Source organism: Salmo salar, chromosome ssa03 (assembly GCF_905237065.1).
Source record: "Salmo salar chromosome ssa03, Ssal_v3.1, whole genome shotgun sequence".
NCBI classification, from domain to species: domain Eukaryota; kingdom Metazoa; phylum Chordata; class Actinopteri; order Salmoniformes; family Salmonidae; genus Salmo; species Salmo salar.
This window is the reverse complement of record NC_059444.1, coordinates 56130235-56153385: the sequence shown is the minus strand read 5'-3', so window position 1 is coordinate 56153385 and position 23151 is coordinate 56130235. Positions and strand designations below refer to the sequence as shown.

The window sequence follows — 23151 nt, the reverse complement described above, 5'->3', positions numbered from 1 at the left end:
AAAATTCAAGAACATTTTGAAGATAAATAAACAACTCAGAGGATGAGAGGACAAAAAAATGTGAGTACCAATGTTCAATAGCGAATTGGAAATAGGAGTTGGGTTTCAGTTCAACATCTGTTCAGAATCTGTGGAATGTCACTCCTGAACTCAAAGTGACTTGTGCTACGTGTGCCACATTGTCATTGGTCTGTACATTGAGTCGGGGGCAGAAACTTGATTTTGCCATCATGACTCACGTTCACAATCTACTGTCAAATCCTTTTCAAGCCTTGTCATATGAAGAGATATTATAGATAAAACGTGTAAGTGCTCATCGGCCATTGGACATGAACATTACACAACAAGTTGGAAACTGCAAATTCAACAATGAGCGGTTTGGAAGGAATCAGTGGCTAATTTCAAATAACTAGCCTGCTATTCAGTAGACTTGTGTGTGTTCCAAGTCTGGGTTTAACCTGTTTGGGATAGGGGGCAGTATTTTCACGGCCGGATAAAAAACGTACCCCATTTAATCTGGTTACTACCCCTGCCCAGAAACTAGAATATTCATATAATTAGTCGATTTTGATAGAAAACACTCTAAAGTTTCTAAAACTGTTTGAATGGTGTCTGTGAGTATAACAGAACTCATATGACAGGCCAAAACCTGAGAAGATTCCATACAGGAAGTGCCCTGTCTGACAATTTGTTCTCCTTCTAGGGCATCTCTATCAAAAATACAGCATCTCTGCTGTAACGTGACATTTTCTAAGGCTTCCATTGGCTCTCAGAAGGCTCCAGAAAGCGGAATGACGTCTCTGCAGTCTCTGGGCGAAAAAAGCAGGAGTTTTTGTGAGTGGTCAGGCAGGGAACAATGACAGTGGGGTGCGCGTGCACGAGACGACTCCATGTTTTTCTTTCAGTCTATGAATGAATATAACGTCGCCCGGTTGGAATATTATCGCTATTTTACGAGAAAAATAGCATAAAAATTGATTTTAAACAGCGTTTGACATGCTTCGAAGTACGGTAATGGAATATTTTGAATTTTTTTGTCACGAAACGCGCCCGCGCGTCACCCTTCGGATACTGACATGAACGGACGAACAAAACGGAGCTATTTGGATATAACTATGTATTATTTCGAACCAAAACAACATTTGTTGTTGAAGTAGAAGTCCTGGGAGTGCATTATGACGAAGAACAGCAAAGGTAATCCAATTTGTCTTATAGTAAATCTGAGTTTGGTGAGCACCAAACTTGGTGGGTGTCAAATTAGCTAGCCTGTGATGGCCGAGCTATCTACTCAGAATATTGCAAAATGTGCTTTCGCCGAAAAGCTATTTTAAAATCTGACACCGCGATTGCATAAAGGAGTTCTGTATCTATAATTCTTAAAATAATTGTTCTGTTTTTTGTAAACGTTTATCGTGAGTAATTTAGTAAATTCACCGGAAGTTTGCGGTGGGTATGCTAGTTCTGAACATCACATGCTAATGTAAAAAGCTGTTTTTTGATATAAATATGAACTTGATTGAACAAAACATGCATGTATTGTATAACATAATGTCCTAGGAGTGTCATCTGATGACGATCATCAAAGGTTAGTGCTGCATTTAGCTGTGGTTTTGGTTTTTGTGACATATATGCTTGCTTTGAAAATGGCTGTGTGATTTATTTTTGGCAGGGTACTCTCCATATATAATCTAATGTTTTGCTTTCCTTTTTGAAATCGGACAATGTGGTTAGCTTAACGAGAGTCTTGTCTTTAAAATGGTGTAAAATAGTCATATGTTTGAGAAATTGAAGTTATAGCATTTTTAAGGTATTTGTATTTCGCGCCACGCTCTACCATTGGATATTGGTGAGGAGTTCTGCTAGCGGAACGTCTGTCCCTAACAGGTTTAAGGGTCTCTTTCCAAGATGAATAGGATAAACTTTTAACACCAAGGGCCAGAAAAGGTTGAATACATTTGGCATGTTGTCAATCCAGCATGGCGTTTGCCGTGTTCAAAACAACTGGAAATTCGGAACTGGGAAGTCTCAGACTTCAGTGAGTTCAAACAACTAGGAATTCTGGAAAATTAAACGAACTCCGACAGGGAAAATAAGTTTTGAACAGTCATCCAACTCATAATTTCAAGTCCGGATCTCTAGAGTTCCGACCTGAAGATTACTGACGTCATTGTCACGTCCTGACCAGTAGAGGGAGTATTTGTATTGTAGTTTGTTCAGGACGTGGCAGAAGGGTATTTGTTTCATATGGTTCGGGTTGTGTGTGTAGTATTAACCTGTTATTGATAGGTGGCAGTATTTTCACAGCCGGATAAAAAACGTACCCGATTTAATCTGATTTTTACTCCTGCCCAGAAACTAGAATATGCATATAATTATTAGCTTTGGATAGAAAACACTCCAAAGTTTCTAAAACTGTTTGAATGGTGTCTGTGAGTATAACAGAACTCATTTGGCAGGCCAAAACCTGAGAAGATTCTGTACAGGAAGTACCCTGTCTGACCATTTCTTGGCCTTCTTTGCCATCTCTATCCATTACAAAGGATCTCTGCTGTTACGTGACACTTCCTACGGCTCCAATGGGCTCTCAGAAGGCGGCAAAAAGCTGAATCGTGGCTTTGCAGGCTCTGGCTGAAAAAAAGTAGCGCGTTTGGGTAGTGGCTGGTTACAGTACTGTGAGACTCAGGCGCGTGCCCGCGTCGACCGACTTCTTTGTTTTCTTTCCTCTGTTCACCTAAATGCAGATTCCCGGTCGGAATATTATCGCTTTTTTACGGGAAAAATGGCATAAAAATTGATTTTAAACAGCGGTTGACATGCTTCGAGGTACGGTAATGGGATATTTAGAAATCTTTTGTCACGAATTGCGCCATGCTCGTCACCCTTATTTACCCTTTAGGATAGTGTCTAGAACGCACGAACAAAACGCCGCTATTTGGATATAACGATGGATTATTTTGGACCAAACCAACATTTGTTATTGAAGTAGCAGTCCTGGGAGTGCATTCTGACGAAGACAACAAAAGTAATCAAACTTTTGTAATAGTAAATCGGAGTTTGGTCAGGGCTAAACTTGGTCGGTGTCTAAATGGCTAGCCGTGATGGCTGGTCTATCTACTGAGAATATTGCAAAATGTGCTTTCACCGAAAAGCTATTTTAAAATCGGACATATCGAGTGCATAGAGGAGTTCTGTATCTATAATTCTTTAAAAAATTGTTATGTTTTTTGTGAACGTTTATCGTGAGTAATTTAGTAAATTCACCGGAGGTTTGCGGGGGGTATGCTAGTTCTGAACGTCACATGCTAATGTAAAAAAGCTGGTTTTTGATATAAATATGAACTTGATTGAACAAAACATGCATGTATTGTATAACATAATGTCCTAGGGTTGTCATCTGATGAAGATCATCAAAGGTTAGTGCTGCATTTAGCTGTGGTTTTGTTTTTTGTGACATTATATGCTAGCTTGAAAAATGGGTGTCTGATTATTTCTGGCTGGGTACTCTGCTGACATAATCTAATGTTTTGCTTTCGCTGTAAAGCCTTTTTGAAATCGGACAGTGTGGTTAGATTAACGAGAGTCTTGTCTTTAAAATGCTGTAAAATAGTCATATGTTTCAAAATTGAAGTTTTCGGATTTTAGAGGAGTTTGTATTTCACGCCACGCCCATCATTGGATATTGGAGCAGGTGTTCCGCTAGCGGAACGTCTAGATGTAAGAGGTTAAAGGGGTGTTTGGTTTATGTATTCCGGGGTTTTGGTGTATGTTCTGGGTTTTTGTGTTCTAGGTTTCTAGTTTGTATATTTCTTTGGTCTGTGTTGCTCTCAATCAGGAACAGGTGTTCATCGTTGTTCCTGATTGTGAGTCATATTTAAAGTGCTTGTTTTCACCTGTTTAGTGGTGGGTAGTTGTATTTTGCACTGCTGCGTATAGCCTGTAAAACTGTCGTCTGCCGTTCTTTGTTTTGTTGTTTTTTCGTGTTCTCTTTATTTAATAAATATAAAGATGAACATCCACATTCCCGCTGCGTTTTGGTCATCTCTACACAATGACACCAGTGACAGTCATGATTCAACCATTTTTTTTTTTCTTGAGTTCCCAGTTGTCTTGGAAGCACCATAAATCCAGAGAATGCCAGACTTTGATGACAAAGTTTGATGACAAGATGTGCCCAAAAGATGGACCACCGCGCCTCCTTCCAGTTCAATTGAGCATAGCACCACAAGGTGAGTTCAAAAATGTTTTGTATGCTGCTGCATAAATTATGTGATATGTATACTCTAGCTAAGAAAGTAATACTGTGTAATATGTTGTGTAGTAAGCTGTTAGTAGCCCATATGCCTCACCTTAATAAGTTGGTCCATTTCCCTGTAATAATTTAGCCTAATGTTCTGACTTGGTGGTGCATATGTAGCCTATAGCCTGTTGTAAAGAAACATAATCACTGAATATTGTAAGAGCTTTCAATGTCTGCTTACATGCTCTCTTTTTTTTATCCTACGGTTCTGACTTGGTGTACAGGGAGATTACTGTAAGAACGGCCCATGTTCTGAATTCTGTCACTGTACATTTCAAAAGTGCTGAACAAATAGTTATATTGACTATGTCCCTATAAGCTCGCTAATGAATGTCTTCATAAAAATTATGGATTGCCTCTTGGCCATTCGTAGTCCCCTTATTTTGTAGTTTGTACATCTCAATTATCAGTAGAAATCACATTTGTTTAAGCAAGTTAGCCATAACAGCTATGTTTTTTTTAAGGCAGAAAATGAGGCTGAATTAACTGTTTCCCTGCCAGACAAGGCTCCGCTGATAGCCAGGTGTAGCAACGGTAAGGATTCACTCCATGGTGCTGAAAAGAAAGCTCTGCTGTTGGGACAGCTTTTTGTAGGCCCTAGCAGTTTGTGGGGACTGTTTGTCACCGTTAAAGTGCAATTACTGTACTGTTTAGTGTTGTGTTGTATTGGCTTTGCTGACATGCATAAACATTTTTGGGGGAGTTTGCCCCACCGAGATTTAGATGCTAAAAGCCGACCATCATGATAACCAGTTTGACTTGGTGGAGTGTTTCATTGTGCACATGTATGATTGGATGAACATGGAAGGACGCTCCTCTAAAATTCATAAATAAGCACAACATCAAACTTATTCAGGATTTTGTGAGTAGGCTGTTGTGGCTAGGGGGCAGTATTTTCACGGCCGGATGAAAAACGTACCAAATTTAAACAGGTTACTGCTCTGGCCCAGAAAACATAATAATCATATTATTAGTATATTTGGACAGAAAACACTCTGAAGTTTCTAAAACTGTTTGAATGGTGTCTGTGAGTATAACAGAACTCATATGGCAGGCCAACACCTGAGAAGATTCCATACAGGAAATGCCCTGTCTGACAATTTGTTATCCTTCTGTTGCATCTCTATCAAAAATACAGCATCTCTGCTGTAACGTGACATTATCTAAGGCTCCCATTGGCTCTTAGAAGGCACCAGAAAGTGGAATGATGTGTCTCCTGTCTCTGGGCGAAGAACAGCAGGAGATTTTGTGAGTGGACAGGCTGGGGACAGTGACACTGGAGATGCTCGTTCATGAGAATTCTCAATTTTTTTCTTTCAGCCTTTGAATGAATACAACGTCGCGCGGTTGGAATATTATTGCTATTTTACGAGAAAAATAGCATAAAAATTGATTTTAAACAGCGTTTGACATGCTTCGAAGTATGGTATTGGAATATTTTTTTTAAATTTTGTCACGAAATGCGCTCGCGTGTCACCCTTCGGATTGTGAGCTGAACGCACGAACAAAACGGAGCTATTTGAATATAACTATGGATTATTTGGAACCAAAACAACATTTGTTGTTGAAGTAGAAGTCCTGGGAGTGCATTATGACGAAGAACAGCAAAGGTAATCCAATTTTTCTAATAGTAATTCTGAGTTTAGTGAGCACCAAACTTGGTGGGTGTCAAATTAGCTAGCCTGTGATGGCCGAGCTATCTACTCAGAATATTGCAAAATGTGCTTTCGCCGAAAAGCTATTTTAAAATCTGACACCGCGATTGCATAAAGGAGTTCTGTATCTATAATTCTTAAAAGAATTGTTCTGTATTTTGTGAACGTTTATCATGAGTAAATTAGTAAATTCACCAGAAGTTTGCGGTGAGTATGCTAATTCTGAACATCACATGCTAATGTAAAAAGCTGGTTTTTGATATAAATATGAACTTGATTGAAAAAAACATGCATGTATTCTATAACATAATGTCCTAGGAGTGTCATCTGATGAAGATCATCAAAGGTTAGTGCTGCATTTAGCTGTGGTTTTGGTTTTTGTGACATTATATGCTTGCTTTGAAAATGGCTGTGTGATTATTTTTAGCAGGGTACTCTCCTGACATAATCTAATGTTTTGCTTTCGCTGTAAAGCCTTTTTGAAATCGGACAGTGTGCTTAGATTAACGAGACTCTTGTCTTTAAAATGCTGTAAAATAGTCATATGTTTGAGAAATTGAAGTTATATCATTTTTGAGGTATTTGTATTTCACGCCACGCGATTCCACTGGCTGTTGACTAGGGTGGGACGCAAGTGTCCCACCTAGCCCATAGAAGATAACAGTGGCGTGCAGAACGGCATCTCAGAAATAACAATTAGTGGCTCCTTGTCATGGATGGGCTATTGCAACAGACGACCAAAATGGGTTCTACTCCTACCAGCTAAAAACAAGAAGAAGCGGCTCCAGTGGGCACACAATCACCAAAACTGGACAATTGAGAAGTGGAAAAAGGTTGCTTGGTCTGATGAGTCCCGGTTCCTTTTGCATCATGCTGATGGCAGTCAGGATTGGTGTACCTAATTAACTGACCGCTGAGTGTATTTTACATGTTGATTACTGTGAGGTTGGGGGCATCTCTAAATATAATGTCCAAATATATAAAACAATATTATTATACATTTTTTATTGCTTAATATTGTTATTATTATTTGTTTTGTTTTTTATAAATTTTTTCCACTTTCCATAATGTTTGTGTTGTGTCACTAATTCTTATTTAACCAAAGTCCAAAGGGATGTTTTGATTTAGAGCTTTACACTTTAGTGGGGTTCACACTAAAATGTTAAATAGTGCTTCCTTCTGGTGGACGGTTAGGGTACATGAAATACTGGGAAATGAAATGTATTCCATAGACTAACTAAAAACAACAGCTTTAGTGAACTAATCATCTGGCAACCACAGCACGGTGTCAGCAGAAGGGGAAGGCCAGAGAACACATACTTGGACTAGCTAAGGACCAACACCAGACTGGAGGAGGAGATTGTATCTGCAATGGAGGACAGTGTCACGTCCTGGCCAGTATAAGGTTAATTGTTTTTGTAGTTTGGTCAGGACGTGGCAGAGGGTATTTGTTTTATGTGGTTCGGGGTGTTGTGTTTGTGTAAAGGGTGTTTGATTTAGTATTTCCGGGTTTTGGTTTATGTTTAGTTAATTCTATGGTTAGTCTAGTGTGTGTGTTTCTATGTTTGATTGATTGGGGTTGGGACTCTCAGTTGAAGGCAGGTGTTGTCTATCTGCCATTGATTGAGAGTCCCATATATTAGGGTGTGTTTGTATGTGTTATTTGTGGGTGATTATTCTGTGTATAGCCTTGTGCCTTACCAGACTGTTTATTTGTCGAGTGTTCGTTTTTTTCGTTATTTTGTATGTTCATTTTTGAGAGTAATTAAAAATCAAGATGAGCATTCACGTACCTGCTGCGTTTTGGTCCTCATTCACCGACAACAACCGTGACAGAATCACCCACCACTCAAGGACCAAGCAGCAGAAGAAGGAGCAGAGGGAATTCGAGTTGGACTGGCGGGAGAAATGGACCTGGGAGGAAGTTCTGGACGGGGCCGGACCTTGGCACCAGGCTGGGGATTATCGACGCCCGCAGTGGGAAATTGAGGCAGCCAAGGCGGAGAGGCGGTGGTACGAGGCCAAGTACGCGCTGAAGGAGAAGCACGAGAGGCACCCCCAAGAAAATTTTGGGGGGGGGGCACACGGGTAGTTTGGCTAGGCGTAAGAAGAGCCGGAAGCCAGCTACCCGTGGTTATATGGAGGAGCGTATGGGGTGGAGAGCGCTATGTTTCGCTGAGGAGCGCACTATCTCACCCATACGCACGCACAGTCCGGTGCGCGTTATTCCAGCCCCTCGCAGGTGCCGTGCTAGAGCGGGCATCCAGCCTGATAGGAGGATGCCTGCGCAGCGCATCTGGTCGCCGGTACGCCTCCGAGGACCAGGCTACCCAACTCCCGCTCTACGCACGGCTACCATCAGGCCCCTGCACAGCCCAGTCTGCCCTGTACGGGCACCCCGCTCGTACAGGGCTACTAGTTCCATCCAGCCAAGACGGGTTGTGCAGGAGGTAAGATCGAGACCGACTGTGCGCCTCCATAGCCCTGGGTTTCCAGCTCCTGTCTCTCGTGCGGACCCGGAAGTGCGTCAACCCAGTCCGACTCGTCCTGTTCCCGCTCCCCGCACTAGCCTGGAGGTGCGTGTACATAATCTGGTAAGCCCAGTACCAGCACCACGCACCAGGCTACAAGTGCGTCAACCCAGCCTCGCCAGTCAACAGTCTTCATCAGAGCTGCCCGCCAGTCAACAGTCATCATCAGAGCTGCCCGCCAGTCAACAGTCATCATCAAAGCTGCCCGCCAGTCAACAGTCATCATCAGATCTGCCCGCCAGTCAACAGTCATCGTCAGAGCTGCCCGCCAGTCAACAGTCATCGTCAGAGCTGCCCGCCAGTCAACAGTCATCGTCAGAGCTGCCCGCCAGTCAACAGTCATCGTCAGAGCTGCCCGCCAGTCAACAGTCATCGTCAGAGCTGCCCGCCAGTCAACAGTCATCGTCAGAGCTGCCCGCCAGTCAACAGTCATCGTCAGAGCTGCCCGCCAGTCAACAGTCGTCAGAGCTGCCCGCCAGTCAACAGTCGTCAGAGCTGCCCGCCAGTCAACAGTCGCCAGAGAGGTCAGACTGCGCTGAACTGCCGGAGTGGTCAGACTGCGCTGAACTGCCGGAGTGGCCAGACTGCGCTGAACTGCCGGAGTGGCCAGACTGCGCTGAACTGCCGGAGTGGCCAGACTGCGCTGAACTGCCGGAGTGGTCAGACTGCGCTGAACTGCCGGAGTGGTCAGACTGCGCTGAACTGCCGGAGTGGTCAGACTGCGCTGAACTGCCGGAGTGGTCAGACTGCGCTGAACTGCCGGAGTGGCCAGACTGCGCTGAACTGCCGGAGTGGCCAGACTGCGCTGAACTGCCGGAGTGGCCAGACTGCCCTGAACTGCCGGAGTGGCCAGACTGCCCTGAACTGCCGGAGTGGCCAGACTGCCCTGAACTGCCGGAGTGGCCAGACTGCCCTGAACTGCCGGAGTGGCCCGAGTGGCCAGACTGCCCAGACTGTCCCGAATTGCCAGACTGCCCAGACTGTCCCGAATTGCCAGACTGCCCAGACTGTCCCGAATTGCCAGACTGCCCAGACTCTCCCGAATTGCCAGACTGCCCAGACTCTCCCGAATTGCCAGACTGCCCAGACTGTCCCGAATTGCCAGACTGCCCCGACTGCACCCCGGCGATGCCAGACTGGCCCGACTGCCCCTCGGCGATGCCAGAGTGGCCCGACAGCCTGGAACGGCCGGAACCAGAGCCACCTCCAGAAATAGGTGGGTTGGGGAGGGGGGGTGTAGCACAGTGCCGTCGTTGACGGCAGCCACCCTCCCTTCCCTCCCATTAGAAAAAAGGGGAAACATTTTTTTTGGGTGTTGCTTGGGGTTAATTTTTAAGGTGCTTCTGGGGTAGCACCTTTAAGGGGGGGGTACTGTCACGTCCTGGCCAGTATAAGGTTAATTGTTTTTGTAGTTTGGTCAGGACGTGGCAGAGGGTATTTGTTTTATGTGGTTCGGGGTGTTGTGTTTGTGTAAAGGGTGTTTGATTTAGTATTTCCGGGTTTTGGTTTATGTTTAGTTAATTCTATGGTTAGTCTAGTGTGTGTGTTTCTATGTTTGGTTGATTGGGGTTGGGACTCTCAGTTGAAGGCAGGTGTTGTCTATCTGCCTTTGATTGAGAGTCCCATATATTAGGGTGTGTTTGTATGTGTTATTTGTGGGTGATTATTCTGTGTATAGCCTTGTGCCTTACCAGACTGTTTATTTGTCGAGTGTTCGTTTTTTTCGTTATTTTGTATGTTCATTTTTGAGAGTAATTAAAAATCAAGATGAGCATTCACGTACCTGCTGCGTTTTGGTCCTCATTCACCGACAACAACCGTGACAGACAGGCACCTCTGGAGGACCCACCTTTCATCCCGTCGACCCAAATCCACGAGGTGAAGACTGTATATATATAAATAATGTTGTTGGAGAAGAAAGGAGGATGTTTTTTTATCACACTCATGAATAACAAGTTGTTTGAATGGTTTCTATTACACAGATGAAGGACATTGCAATAAATGAGTCACACACCCATCTTTTAACCCCCCTGTGACAACGATTATGAAGCACTTGACTAACAAACCAATGTTTTAGCAGTGAGGAGATGCAGAAATAGGGAATATTACATACAGTAGATTCCATCAATAGATTTGTAAGTCAGACAAGGCACAGCAGTGGGCTGAATTCCATTAGGGAAAAGACGGCAGGTGGGAATGGCGGTCCTGTCCAGAAACAACCCCTACCCACTACACACATATAGATCTGAAAGGCTTGGATAGGTACAAGCTATGTTCCCTCAAAGCTGAGCACAGCTCCCCTCGGGCTGCCGAGCAGAAGAAATATCAGCCTGAGCAGAGAAGCACCAGATTGAACGTCCCTAAACTTTCTAGAATTTTCCATTTTAGTTACCACAATCAGCGTTTCACTCTACTGTGGGAATTCTCGAATCAACTGAGTATTAGCCACTTCAATGTAACATACCGAAACAAAACGAACTATGCAAGACGTAGTATGCAAAACCAACTGTGCAAGAGATTTTCTTGTAGGCAGAGCGCATTGGAGTAGGAATCTATTGCATTGACAGACACGACTCAGGACCATACTCCACGCAGATCAGTGCGCCATAACCAATCAGAGCTGCAGTAGACCGATATGCAAATAGCTATTGCCATACATGGATCTGAGCCGTTCCACTTTGAACTGGGGTAAATGCGTTTGCTTTGATATCAACGTGAGAGATGCATGTAGCCACCTGTGTACATTTTGTTCATACTCTTTGCTAGTTATTGAGTTATTATCCCAGTTATAGACAATGTCTGGTCAACAAAGGCGGATTGGTTGCTTCCTACAGGAGCACAAAATGTTTGCATTTCTAGCCATCTTTGAAAAGCCAGTCAGGCACAGAGATATTTGTACATTACATTTACATTTACGTCATTTAGCAGACGCTCTTATCTAGAGCGACTTACAAATTGGTGCATTCACCTTATGATATCCAGTGGAACAACCACTTTACAATAGTACATCTATATCTTAGTACATATACATCTATATCTTTTTTTTTAGGGGGGGGGGGGGTTAGAAGGATTACTTTATCCTATCCCAGGTATTCCTTAAAGAGGTGGGGTTTCAGGTGTCTCCGGAAGGTGGTGATTGACTCCGCTGTCCTGGCGTCGTGAGGGAGCTTGTTTGTATGTCTTGGGGCGGTGTTGTATTTTGAGACTGTCTTGAATAAGCTAAGTAGCCAATAGGCGGAGGGTAGCATAATTTGTCTGTTTCTCTCTAATAATGGTATGGGAATAATAATGCATTTTATTTTTTATGTAACAACACAACATTTTCAGTCACCTCCTTGTCTGATGGACATGTGGATTGATGTTAACGTCAAGCCTTCCATGCTTTTTTCAAAAGTCTCATGGAATGTTGTCCTACATTGAACACATTGGCTGCTACTAACAGAACATGCTTATACATGCAATAAGCATGTAATAATAATGTTGAGTGAGCTAGCCTAGCACGCAAGCAATGTTCTACCTGCTGTGGTAGATGGGATAGATGACGAAATGCAGTAATGTGTAAAAACGTTGGTTTTCGAAAGTGAAAGGGATTTATGGTGTGTAATTACCGATGTCATCATCTGCCGAGACAGAGGCTGCCCCACCGTCATGGCTATAAGGGTTCCTAATTATCAAATGAATGTACAAGGTTTTGGGGGGCATTTTACCTATCCCTAACTCTTTTCCTAAATTTAACCTAATTATCCTCAACTGCTACGTTAATTATCCTAACCTGCTGCGTAATTTTGGTTAATCTGCTACGAAAAGTCAAAAAGGACGTTAATTTGGCCAGAGCTGGGTCCCTTCTAGTCATGACCCTGTCCCACGTGCAGTTATACAAAATAACAAAGGACTTTAATCTGTATAGCAGCTCGCTGACAGTGAGCACTGAGCAGTCATTGTTCACGTTATTTTATTTGGCCTATAGAAACTGTAATAAAACACCTTCATGACATTGTATCTAGCTCTTAATAATAAATCAGGTCCACAACAAATTGTTTGATTTACCTTTTTATATTCCAATGTAACTTTGTTTTACAACAAATAATGAAATTCCATGGATGCTACATGTAGTACATTAAGATAACTGCAGTGGAGCAGCTGTGTGGAGTCCAACTATTATCATCGTGTTCTTCTTTCTGTAACAGAGTAGCTATGCAATTAGTTACACGTTCCATCCCTTGGGAGAGGATATAAAAAGTATGCCTTTAAACTCTTGTACTGTAGGCTATCAAGCCTACTCAATAAATATAACATTGAACTACAAAAATAGATAGGCTACTGTATTGAAAATACATTGCGTGAAGGGCATTGTGTATCTGCACACAGAAGACAAGAACGCAAAATGTCGTCAACAGCTATGCAAGGTGAAGGAATGAGTTTTCAACGCTCTTTCACTTTCCCCACTTGAACTTTCCTTGTTTTACATATTACCTCATCCATGGCATATCAATGAGGGAGACTATACAGGTGGGGCACGTAGGACCAACGTTTAGAAGTAGTATTCAGGGATTTATCAACTCACCGGACACATGGGAACTCTTAACGTGTCCTTTGTGGTACATCTTCTGTGTGTAATTGTTCTTTACCGGGTTGTCTATGCTAAATGCAGTGACCAAAAGGAGCAAATATATTATCTTTCTCAAACTCGCCAGACCCTCAATTATCTTTCCATGGTAGGTCAATTTCTTTAACCTGTTACAAATTGACCATATAGGCAGAGACATATTTAGAAATATGGCTCTGAATCTAGGCTGTAGCATGCGTACTGTGATATCACAAGTTATTTATTCTAGTTGAAAATTAGAATAAATATATTCATATATTCAGTAGTTTTATTGAGATATGGTGTATTTTGTGTATGGTGTAGGAGAGGAGACCAAGAGGCTGTATCCCAGAGGCGGAAAGGTTAAGGGTCCAACGTCCAACGCTTTCATTAGAGGTGATGCTCAGGAGATCATGAGTGGATACAATTTCTGTGTTTGTCTAGTTCAATCGAATGGTTAAACGGGATGTTATTGTGATTACAGGAGGGGGAAAAGCTTTGGACACTGAGACTTGCGTTTCAACTAGCCAGTGAGCTCTTCCAACAAAACCTAACACTTGTGAAATGGAATTCCATCAAACTCAGGGATCTCCAAGACCTTCTTGCTCGACAAAATATGACCTATTCGGAATGTGTACGTTCTTGGTTATGTTTCATTTGTTAACTGTAACTTGGTACACAATTGTGATTATTTATACTATTTGTATTCATGTAATCACATGGATATTGATATTAATGTTGTTTGTTGTTTACAATTTCAGGTCAGAGACATGCGTCTGCGTCAAAACCTTCTGATTGGTGATATGGTTAAGAACTACTTCAAACAGCTGGACGACTTTCTTTCACGTGAGGTAAAGCATCTCATAGGTTGCATTTTGTTGAGAGGGGTGGAGTGGGCCTAGCCTATACCTATGGTGTATAATAATAGGCTCCAATTTAAGCACTTATGTCAAGGTAAGCAGTATTGCCGAGGTCTATACTGCCTGTGCGCTCCATAGGCTACGAGTGTCTTATTCTGAAAACCGGTAGCATAAAGGAGCTGGTCTACCAAAATAAATCAGACCACTTAAACCCGTTTCTAAAACGAAATACAGTAATGTTGAGTGTGTAATTCATTCAACCCATACAACGTTGAAATGTATCTTTAAATAGGAAGTTGACGTCCAGAAATGGTTTCAACGTAGTTGTATACCATAGTTTCCGGGTGTAAATGTAAAAGGTGTTGCGATTACGAAGACGAGATTTAAACGCTATTGTTTCCGAAGTGAAAGGACAACGAAATGTTTGCAAAAAAATGCATATTAATTTAGGCTGTCGTCTGACTAAAATGGATTCACAAGTAAATGTTTTTCATCTCAAACATGTTCCTGGTTGGTAATCCAATATTTCAGAATAAAATAAGAAATTAGTTAAGGTTTTAACAAGTCTTCGAGAGATGCACCTGTCCTTTCCGTGCGTTGTCTCCAGGCCGAAAGATATACTGTCAGGTATGAAAGCGCCTGTCTACCGGGACTTCCACCTTTCACTTTCGGAACACCGTTCAACATCTTTGTATAAAATATCGACACAGATTGGAGCATGACAGAACTCTGGATTTCGAGAAGTGGATCGATCAGGAAGAACACTTTATCTCTTTATCCTTTGAGGACAACGTCTTCTTTTTCGGAATTCTACAAAGTATAGGCTGTCTTTCTGAAGTGTGCCTAATTTTGCACCTCGGTTGATAGTGAACAGACAGAGAACTACAGTAGACATACGATAAAATGGGTTCAATAAGCTTTTGGATGTGCTTGATCCTGACGATTTGCACCTGGAATAAAACCATCGGATGCACGTGGATGAGGACACTGCCTCGGTCTCCGAGCATGTTCCAAGTGCTCAGCAACAACACCATAACGATGCTTCAGAAAATGGTAGGATACTGTAATGTTTATTTACTTGTTCCTGGTCATTGAGCAGTTGTCATCTGTTCAACATTTAATGTGCTGCTGTGTTTCATTTGATTCAGTTACTCCTATATGTATACAATAATAATATTGCAATCATTTGTTTCTATTTTTTGGCATCACAGGGACATGTGGTCTCTCGGAAATCTCAGATCACTTTCCCTAACGAGCAATACAGACAAGTCGATCATTTCACGGTAAGATATATGCATAGCCTATACTATTTTAAAAAAAGGTTTTGGTTCAACGTTTTTTCTAAGAGTGTAGGCCATATAATTCGTTTTTAACGAATACGCAATTTGCTATACTTTTCTGATATTCGTAAGGCATGTACTAAAACAAATCACTCTTCTAGGATAACGGCCGGATTGTCTTCATTTCGCAAACTCTGAACGCTATAGAGAAATTGTACAGCAGTGGTAAATATGATTCCACCGCCTGGGACCAGAAAGGAGTTGACGAGTTTATGATTGGTCTGCATCGCCAGACCTCGGAGCTGGACCAATGCGTAAGTCTATGTGATTTGTGATTTTCTCTGAACATTAATGCAAAAAGGCAAACATTATCCTATCATTTTAGATTGCCATATAATGTGATTTAAACGAATCATAATATAACATGATTACTTTATATTTTGTTCCAACAGGTAAAGACTATAAAACCTGGACCATCAACATCTGTCAAAAGAGTGAACAAAGATATGAGCCTTCACTTCAAATTCCTGAAGAATTACTTGAAACGCGAGGTAGGTCAATTTGTCTTACCAAGAGAGTACATTCACCAAATAGGGATATATTTATATGTGTTGACACATGTGTCTATTCTAAAATATGACGTGTGTTTCGTCCATGCAGGAATACAGCGCAAGCGGCTGGGAAGACATAAGGAACGTGGTGCTGTCACACATGTTAAGACTAGTCACGATACCAATTGACTAACCAATGAGCCTCATGTGTGTGTAGAGATGATTTATTTATACGTCTATTTTTTCAACTATTTATTTACACGGTTATTTTTTATGTATGTTTTATTTATTTATTTATTATGTGTATTCACAACTCTGCGAAGTAAAACACATTTTATACTGAATAATGAATTATGTGCTAGGTATTTTTAGGCTGTAGAAAATGTAACAATGTTTTCATGCATTGATTTTTGTATTTATGACGGCCATTGCGTACTGTATTTATTATTGCAACATGATTTTGTTATTGTCAGGATTAAATACATTTTAATTAAATAAATGTGACCTCTAACAGCTGAAATCTATTTTAATCTAACATGTTTACATATAGGCCTAATAAAAATGTCCTTAAATAGTCCTGATAATGCCACACAGTGTTGTTGTGTCTTAACTTGAAGACTCACTGATGATATCACACAACCTGTGTAAAACGGCTGGGAAACCTTTAAAATGCGTCCGCAGTGGAGGCAAGAGAAGAAGACCTTTCAGCACCATGGCAAACAAACAGACCGGATCTGACAGGATTACAGCAATCCTGAATGAATCGTGAATAATGATTAGTGAGAAAGTTAAAGACGCACAAATATCATACCCCCAAGACATGCTAGCATCTCAGCATTACAGTAACTGCCGAGGTTTGCATTTTTTGGAGATGTGGTATGATATTTAAAATCAAATCAAACTTTATTTGTCACATGCACCGAATACAACAAGCGTAGACCTTACCGTGAATTGCTTACTTACAAGTCCTTTAACCAACAGTGCAGTTCAAGAAGAGTTAAGAAGATATTTACCAAATAAACAAAAGTCAAAAATAATTAAAAGCAACACAATAAAATAACAATAAGGGGGTACCGGTGCCAGGGGTACAGGTTAGTTGAAGTAATGTGTACATGTAGGTAGGGCTGAAGTGACTATGCATAGATATTAAACAGCGAGTAGCAGCAGTGTACAAAACAAATGAAGGAGGGGGTGTCAATGTAAATAGCACGGAGGCCATTTGATTAATTGTTCAGCAGTCTTATGGCTTGGGGGTAGAAGCTGAGCCTTTTGGTCCTAGACTTGGCGCTCTGGTTCCACTTTCCCTCCTGTAGCAGAGAAAACAGTCGACTTGAGTGACTGGAGTCTCGGACAATTTTATGGGCTTTCCTCTGATACTGCCTATTATCATATAGGTCTCGGACGACAGGAAGCTTTGCCCCAGGGATGTACTGGGCCGTACCAACTACTCTCTGTAGCGCCTTATGGTTAGATAACGAGCAGTTGCCATACCAGGCGGTGATGCAACCGGTCAGAATGCTCTCGATGGTGCAGCTGTAGACATTTTTGAGGTTCTGTGAACCCATGCCAAATCTTTTCAGTCTCCTGAGGGGGAAAAGGTTTTGTCGTACCCTTCTCAGGACTGTCTTTGTGTGTTTGGACCATGATAGTTTGCTGGTGATGTGGACACCAAGGAATTTGAAACTGTCGACCCGCTCCACTGCAGCCCCGTAGATGTTAATGGGAGCCTGTTGGGCCCACCTTTTCCTGTAGTCCATGATCAGCCCTTTGTCTTGCTCACATTGAGGGAGAGGTTATTGTCTTGGCACCACACTGCCAATTCTCCGACCTCCTCCCTATAGGCTGTCTCATCGTTGTCGGTGATCAGGCCAACCACTTTGTGTCATCAGCAAACTTAATAATGGTGTTGGAGTCGTGTTTGGCCATGCAGTTTTTGGGTGAACAGGGAGTACAGCAGGGGACTAAGTACACACCCCTGAGGGGCCCCAGTGTTGAGGATCAGCGTGACAGACGTTTTGTTGCCTACCCTTACAACCTGGGGGAGGCCCATCAGGAAGTCCAGGATCCAGTTGCGGAGGGAGGTGTTTAGGTCCAGGGTCCTTAGCTTAGTGATGAGCTTCGTGGGCACTATGGTGTTGAACGCTGAGCTGTAGTCAGTGAATAGCATTCTCATATAGGTGTCCTTTGTTGTAGGTGGGAAAGTGCAGTGTGGAGTGCGTTTGAGATTGTGTCATCTGTGGATCTGTTGGGGCGATATGCGTATTGGAGTGGGTCTAGAGTATCTGGGAGGATGCTGTTGATGTGAGACATGACCAGCCGTTCAAAGCACTTCATGGCTCCCGACGTGAGTGCTACGGGGCGGTAATCATTTAGGCAGGTTACCTTCGCTTCCTTGGGCACAGGGACTATGGTGATCTGCTTGAAACATGTAGCTATTACACACTCGGTCAGGGAGAGGTTGAAAATGTCATTGAAGACACTTACCAGTTGTTCCGCGCATGCTTTGAGTACCTGTCCTGGTAATCCGTCTGGCCCCGCGGCTTTGTGAATGTTGACCTGTTTAAAGGTCTTGCTCACATCGGCTACCGAGAGCATTATCACACAGTCATCCAGAACAGCTGGTGCTCTAGTACATGCTTCGGTGTTGCTTGCCTCGAAGCGAGCATAAAAGGCATTTAGTTCGTCACTGGGCATCTCTGGTCTGGGTTTCCCTTTGTTGTCCGTAATAGTTTTCAAGCCCTGCCACATCCGACGAGCGTCAGAGCCGGTGTAGTAGGATTCAATCTTAATCCTGTATTGACGCTTTGCTTGTATGATGGTTCGTCTGAGGGCATAGCGGGACTTACAGTGGGGGAAAAAAGTATTTGATCCCCTGCTGATTTTGTACGTTTGCCCACTTACAAAGAAATGATCAGTCTTTAATTTTAATGGTAGGGTTATTTGAACAGTGAGAGACAGAATAACAACATAAAAATCCAGAAAAACGCATGTCAAAAATGTTATAAAATGATTTGCATTTTAATGAGGGAAATTTATTTAGGCACAAAAGTTAATTAATTTGTCATGTTGTCTTGCAATATTACTTAACAGCCATGTTGCAACCCCGAATGGATGTTTTAGAATGAGTTATTTTTTAATAGGTTTACAACTTTTCACTTTGTCATTCAGGCCTGTAATGTGGAGTGAATGCAATGGTGTTGATCCATGCAGAGTTTTCTATCAGCTCAGCCAATACACACTGTAGCTATTTTAAAATCATCTTTAGCCTCAGAGTGACATTCCTGAGTTTCCATTCACTCACCCCAGCTCATTTAGGAAGGATGGCGATATATTTGCAGTGTCTGGTTGCTATTATACACCATCCAGAGATTAATTACCATACTTGACCATACTCAAAATATTAAGGCGTTAGGGATTATTTATTAACCTCACCTGATCTATGCCTGTCTAAAGAAAAATCAGTTAGTGCGCACGGGAGGCCTTGAGAGTTGAAATAGACGGCATCCTGAGACATTTTCAGAAGAAATAAAAAAATGCCAAGAAAACACGTGTCATGGTAGCATATTGTAGTTACATTTTGCATAAAAGTTTATTAAAACATGTTTTATAAGTAATTTTGTTAAATATATTAATTATGACACTCCTATGTGTTTATGTTATTCCTCCATGTTGCAGCAAATTACCACGCACTCTTAGGAAAAAAGGTTCTAGATAGAACCAAAAAGGGTTTTATTGATTGTTTCATATATGGCACCCCTGAAGGTTCAATATAGAACCCTTTTCTAAGAGTGTGTATAATATTTGAATAAACACACACACACACACAGCTTATATTTGATATAATATATTTTATATAAATATTTGTATATATTTTATATAAAAATGTGTGATGTGAATCAACCGATGAATGAAGACGAATTTCTCCATGAAATGTTAGCATAATTCCATTGCAACATAATCTCCAATGAAAAACAATAAACGCCTTTAGAATACACTTTTAGACAGTAAATCATATGACTGTGGCATCATATTACTGTAAAATATTGTTTGTTCGTATAGTTATTAATAATACAAAGTACATACTTGTCACAGGGGTCGTGAAATGGAGACCAAGATGCAGCGTGGATAGTGCTCATTTTCAATCTTTTAATGATGACACTTGACAAAGGTGCAGACCCCGACTGCACACCAAACCAAAACCCCACAAAAACAACCCTAAACAAAAAGGGAGGGAAGGGAGGCTGGCCACCGTCCGTGACGGCTCCTGTGCTACACCCAGACCCTCCGCCAATCCTCCAGCTATGGAGGTGGCTCCTCCTCTGGGCGTAGCCCCCGTTCTGACCGCAGATCCCTCTGCTTCTGGAACCCTGACCTGTGGATCATTACCAGAGGTTCTGCACTGCCGATCACCGCTGAAGGCTCTGGGTTGCAGACCACCGCTGAAGGCTCTGGGCTGCAGACCACCGCTGAAGGCTCCGGGCTGAGCGGTGTCGCCGAAGGCTCCGGGCTGAGAAGCGTCGCCGGAGGCTCCGGACTGAGAGGTGTCGCCGAAGACTCCGGGCTGAGAAGCGTCGCCGGAGGCTCCGGGCTGAGAAGCGTCACTGGAGGCTCCGGGCTGAGGAGCATCGCCGGAGGCTCCGGACTGGAGAGCGTCTCTGTAGGTTCCGGACTGGGGACCTTCGCTGCAGGCTCCGTGCCATGGAACATCACTACTGGTTCTGTGCCATGGATCATCACTGGAGGCTTTGTGCCATGGATCATCACTGGAGGCTCCGAGCCATGGATTGTCACTGGAGACTTCGTACCATGGATCATCCCTACTGGCTCCGGGCCATGGATCATCACTGGAGGCTTCGTGCCATGGATCATCCCTACAGGCTCCGGGCCATGGATCATCACTGGAGGCTTCGTGCCATGGATTATCACTGGAGGCTTCGGACCATCGATCATCACTGGAGGCTTCCTACGGGGAGCTGGAACCGGCCTCACCAGACTGGGGAGTCGCACAGAGGACCGCGTGCTCAAAGCAGGCACCGGCCGTACTGGGCTATGGAGGCGTACTGGAGGAAGAGTGCGAGGTGCAGGCACAGGACATACTGGGCTATGGTGGCGCACTAGCGGGAGAGTGTGCGGAGCAGGCACAGGACGTACTGGGCTATGGTGGCGCACTGGCGGGAGAGTGTGCGGAGCAGGCACAGGACGTACTGGGCTATGGTGGCGCACTGGAGGGAGAGTGCGCGTAGCAGGCACAGGGTACACTGGGCCTTGGAGGCGCACTGGAGGTCTGGCGCTTAGGGCTGGCACAACACGCCCTGGCTCGATCTTAACCATAGCCCAGCAAGGGCGGTGAGCTGGAATAGGCTGCACTGGGTTGAGCTGGCGAACTGGGGTTACCGTGCGTAGAGCTGGCGCAGGATAACCTTGGCCGAGGAGACGCACCGGAGACCAGATACGTTGAACCGGTGCACTTCTCCTGGCTGCCGGCCAACTCTAGCACGGCAACGGTGAGGAGCTTGCACTGAGCGCACCGGGCTGTGAGTGCGCATGGGCGACACCGTGCGCACCACCGCATAACACGATGCTTCTACCGTCACTCGCTCCCCACGGTAAGCACGGGGAGTTGGCTCAGGTCTTAACCTCACCTTTGCCAATCTATCCATGTGCCCCCCCCCCCAAAAAAAAATGTTTTTGCTGCTGCCTCTCGGCCTCTTCTTGCCTACCGAGCTGTTCCTCCCAGTATCGTCGTTCTGCCTTCGCTGCCTCTATCTCCCACTGCGGACAGCGATACTCCCCAGGGCTTGTCCAGGGTCCTGCCCCATCTAAGATCTCCTCCCAGGTCCACTCCTCAGAACCATACTGCTGGGTCCTGCTCTTCCTCCCCGAGAATGCACGCTGCTTGGTCCGTTGGTGCTGGGTAGTTCTGTCACAGGGGTCGGGAAATGGAGACCAAGACGCAGCGTGGATAGTGCTCATTTTCAATCTTTTAATGATGACACTTGACTAAATAACAAAAACGACCAACACAGTCCCGTCAGGTACAAAGACTAAAACGGAAAACAACTACCCACAACCCCATAGAAAAACAGGCTGCTTAAGTATGGCTTCCAATCAGAGACAACGAAAGACACCTGCTTCTGATTGGAAACCATATCCCCGGCCGAACATGAAAACCAACACATAGAAAATGATAACTAGAACAAACCCACATAGAAAAAGAAAACCCAAAATACCTAAAAAAAAATAAAAAAAACCCTGCCACTCCCTGACCACTCTACTATGGCAAATGACCTCTTTCACTGGTCAGGATGTGACAATACTGGATATTATGCAACATAATTATTATAATCATTTGAATATTAGTTCAATGGAGTATACCAATCGCTCTTCAAACCAAGCCTCTACTCTTCAGTCCCTGGAGAGGAAAGGAAATAGTTGCAGAGGTGCCATCAACTTACATAACTGGATGAATAAATAAAATATGCATTTACAAGTGCATTAAAGACAATAATATTGAATACTTTGACAGATGATCGACGTGAAAAACCTATCTTACACACACATGCCTATAGGCCCAGATTCAAAAGCCCCCGCAATATAGGCTCCAATTGAAGCAGTATTCCCACGGTCTATACTGCCTGTGCACTTCATAGGCTACCAGTGTCTTTTTCTGAAATCCGGGAGCATATAGAAAGGGGTCTACCAAAATATTTCAGACCACCCAAACCTGTTTCTAAAACGTTATAAAGTCATGTTGAGTGTGTAATTCATTCAACCCATACAAGGTTGATCTGTATCTTTACATAAGCAGTTGGGGTCCACAAACCACAATTACCCTCTAAGCAGGTGGTTACAACGTAGTTGACACCAAAGTTGCTGTGTGCAAATGAAAAGGTGTTGCGTTTTCAAACATGAAATACTGTGGTTTTCGAAGTGAAAGGCCAAACAAAAATGTTCTATATGGTGATATTTATTTAGGCCATAGTCCGATGGATTCACATGTTTATTTTTTTATCAACAATATCCTGGTTAAAAGGCCAATATTTCATGATAAAACAGCAAATAACTCAAGATGTAACAATTCTTCGAGCGATACACCTGTCCTTTCCGTGCATTTTCTCCAGACGTAAAACAACACTCAGGTATGAAAGTGTAAGGGAACTTCCCCCTTTCACTTTTGGAATACCTTGCAGACTCTTTGTATAAAGGATCGACACAGGTTGGAGCATGGCAGAACTTGTGTATTCTAGAAATTGATCAGTCAGGAAGAACACGTTCTCTTTATCCGTTTCGGTAGACTTACTTTTGTCGGAATTATACGAAGTAGGCTATCTTTCGGAAGGGCATTAACGTTGATTGCGGACAGAACGAGAACTACAGTTTATCTACGCTAAA

At 43.2% G+C, this 23151-nt stretch overlaps 1 protein-coding gene across 1 annotated transcript; it reads left to right on the top strand.

Moving 5' to 3' along the window:
* Positions 1–14831: 14831 nt before the first annotated feature.
* On the top strand, positions 14832–15952 carry LOC106596190 (interferon alpha-3-like). Its single transcript, XM_014187504.1, has 5 exons — positions 14832–14981; positions 15140–15211; positions 15370–15522; positions 15661–15759; positions 15869–15952. The coding sequence occupies exons 1-5, from the start codon at positions 14832–14834 to the stop codon at positions 15950–15952; spliced, it is 558 nt and encodes a 185-aa protein (XP_014042979.1).
* Positions 15953–23151: the final 7199 nt, after the last annotated feature.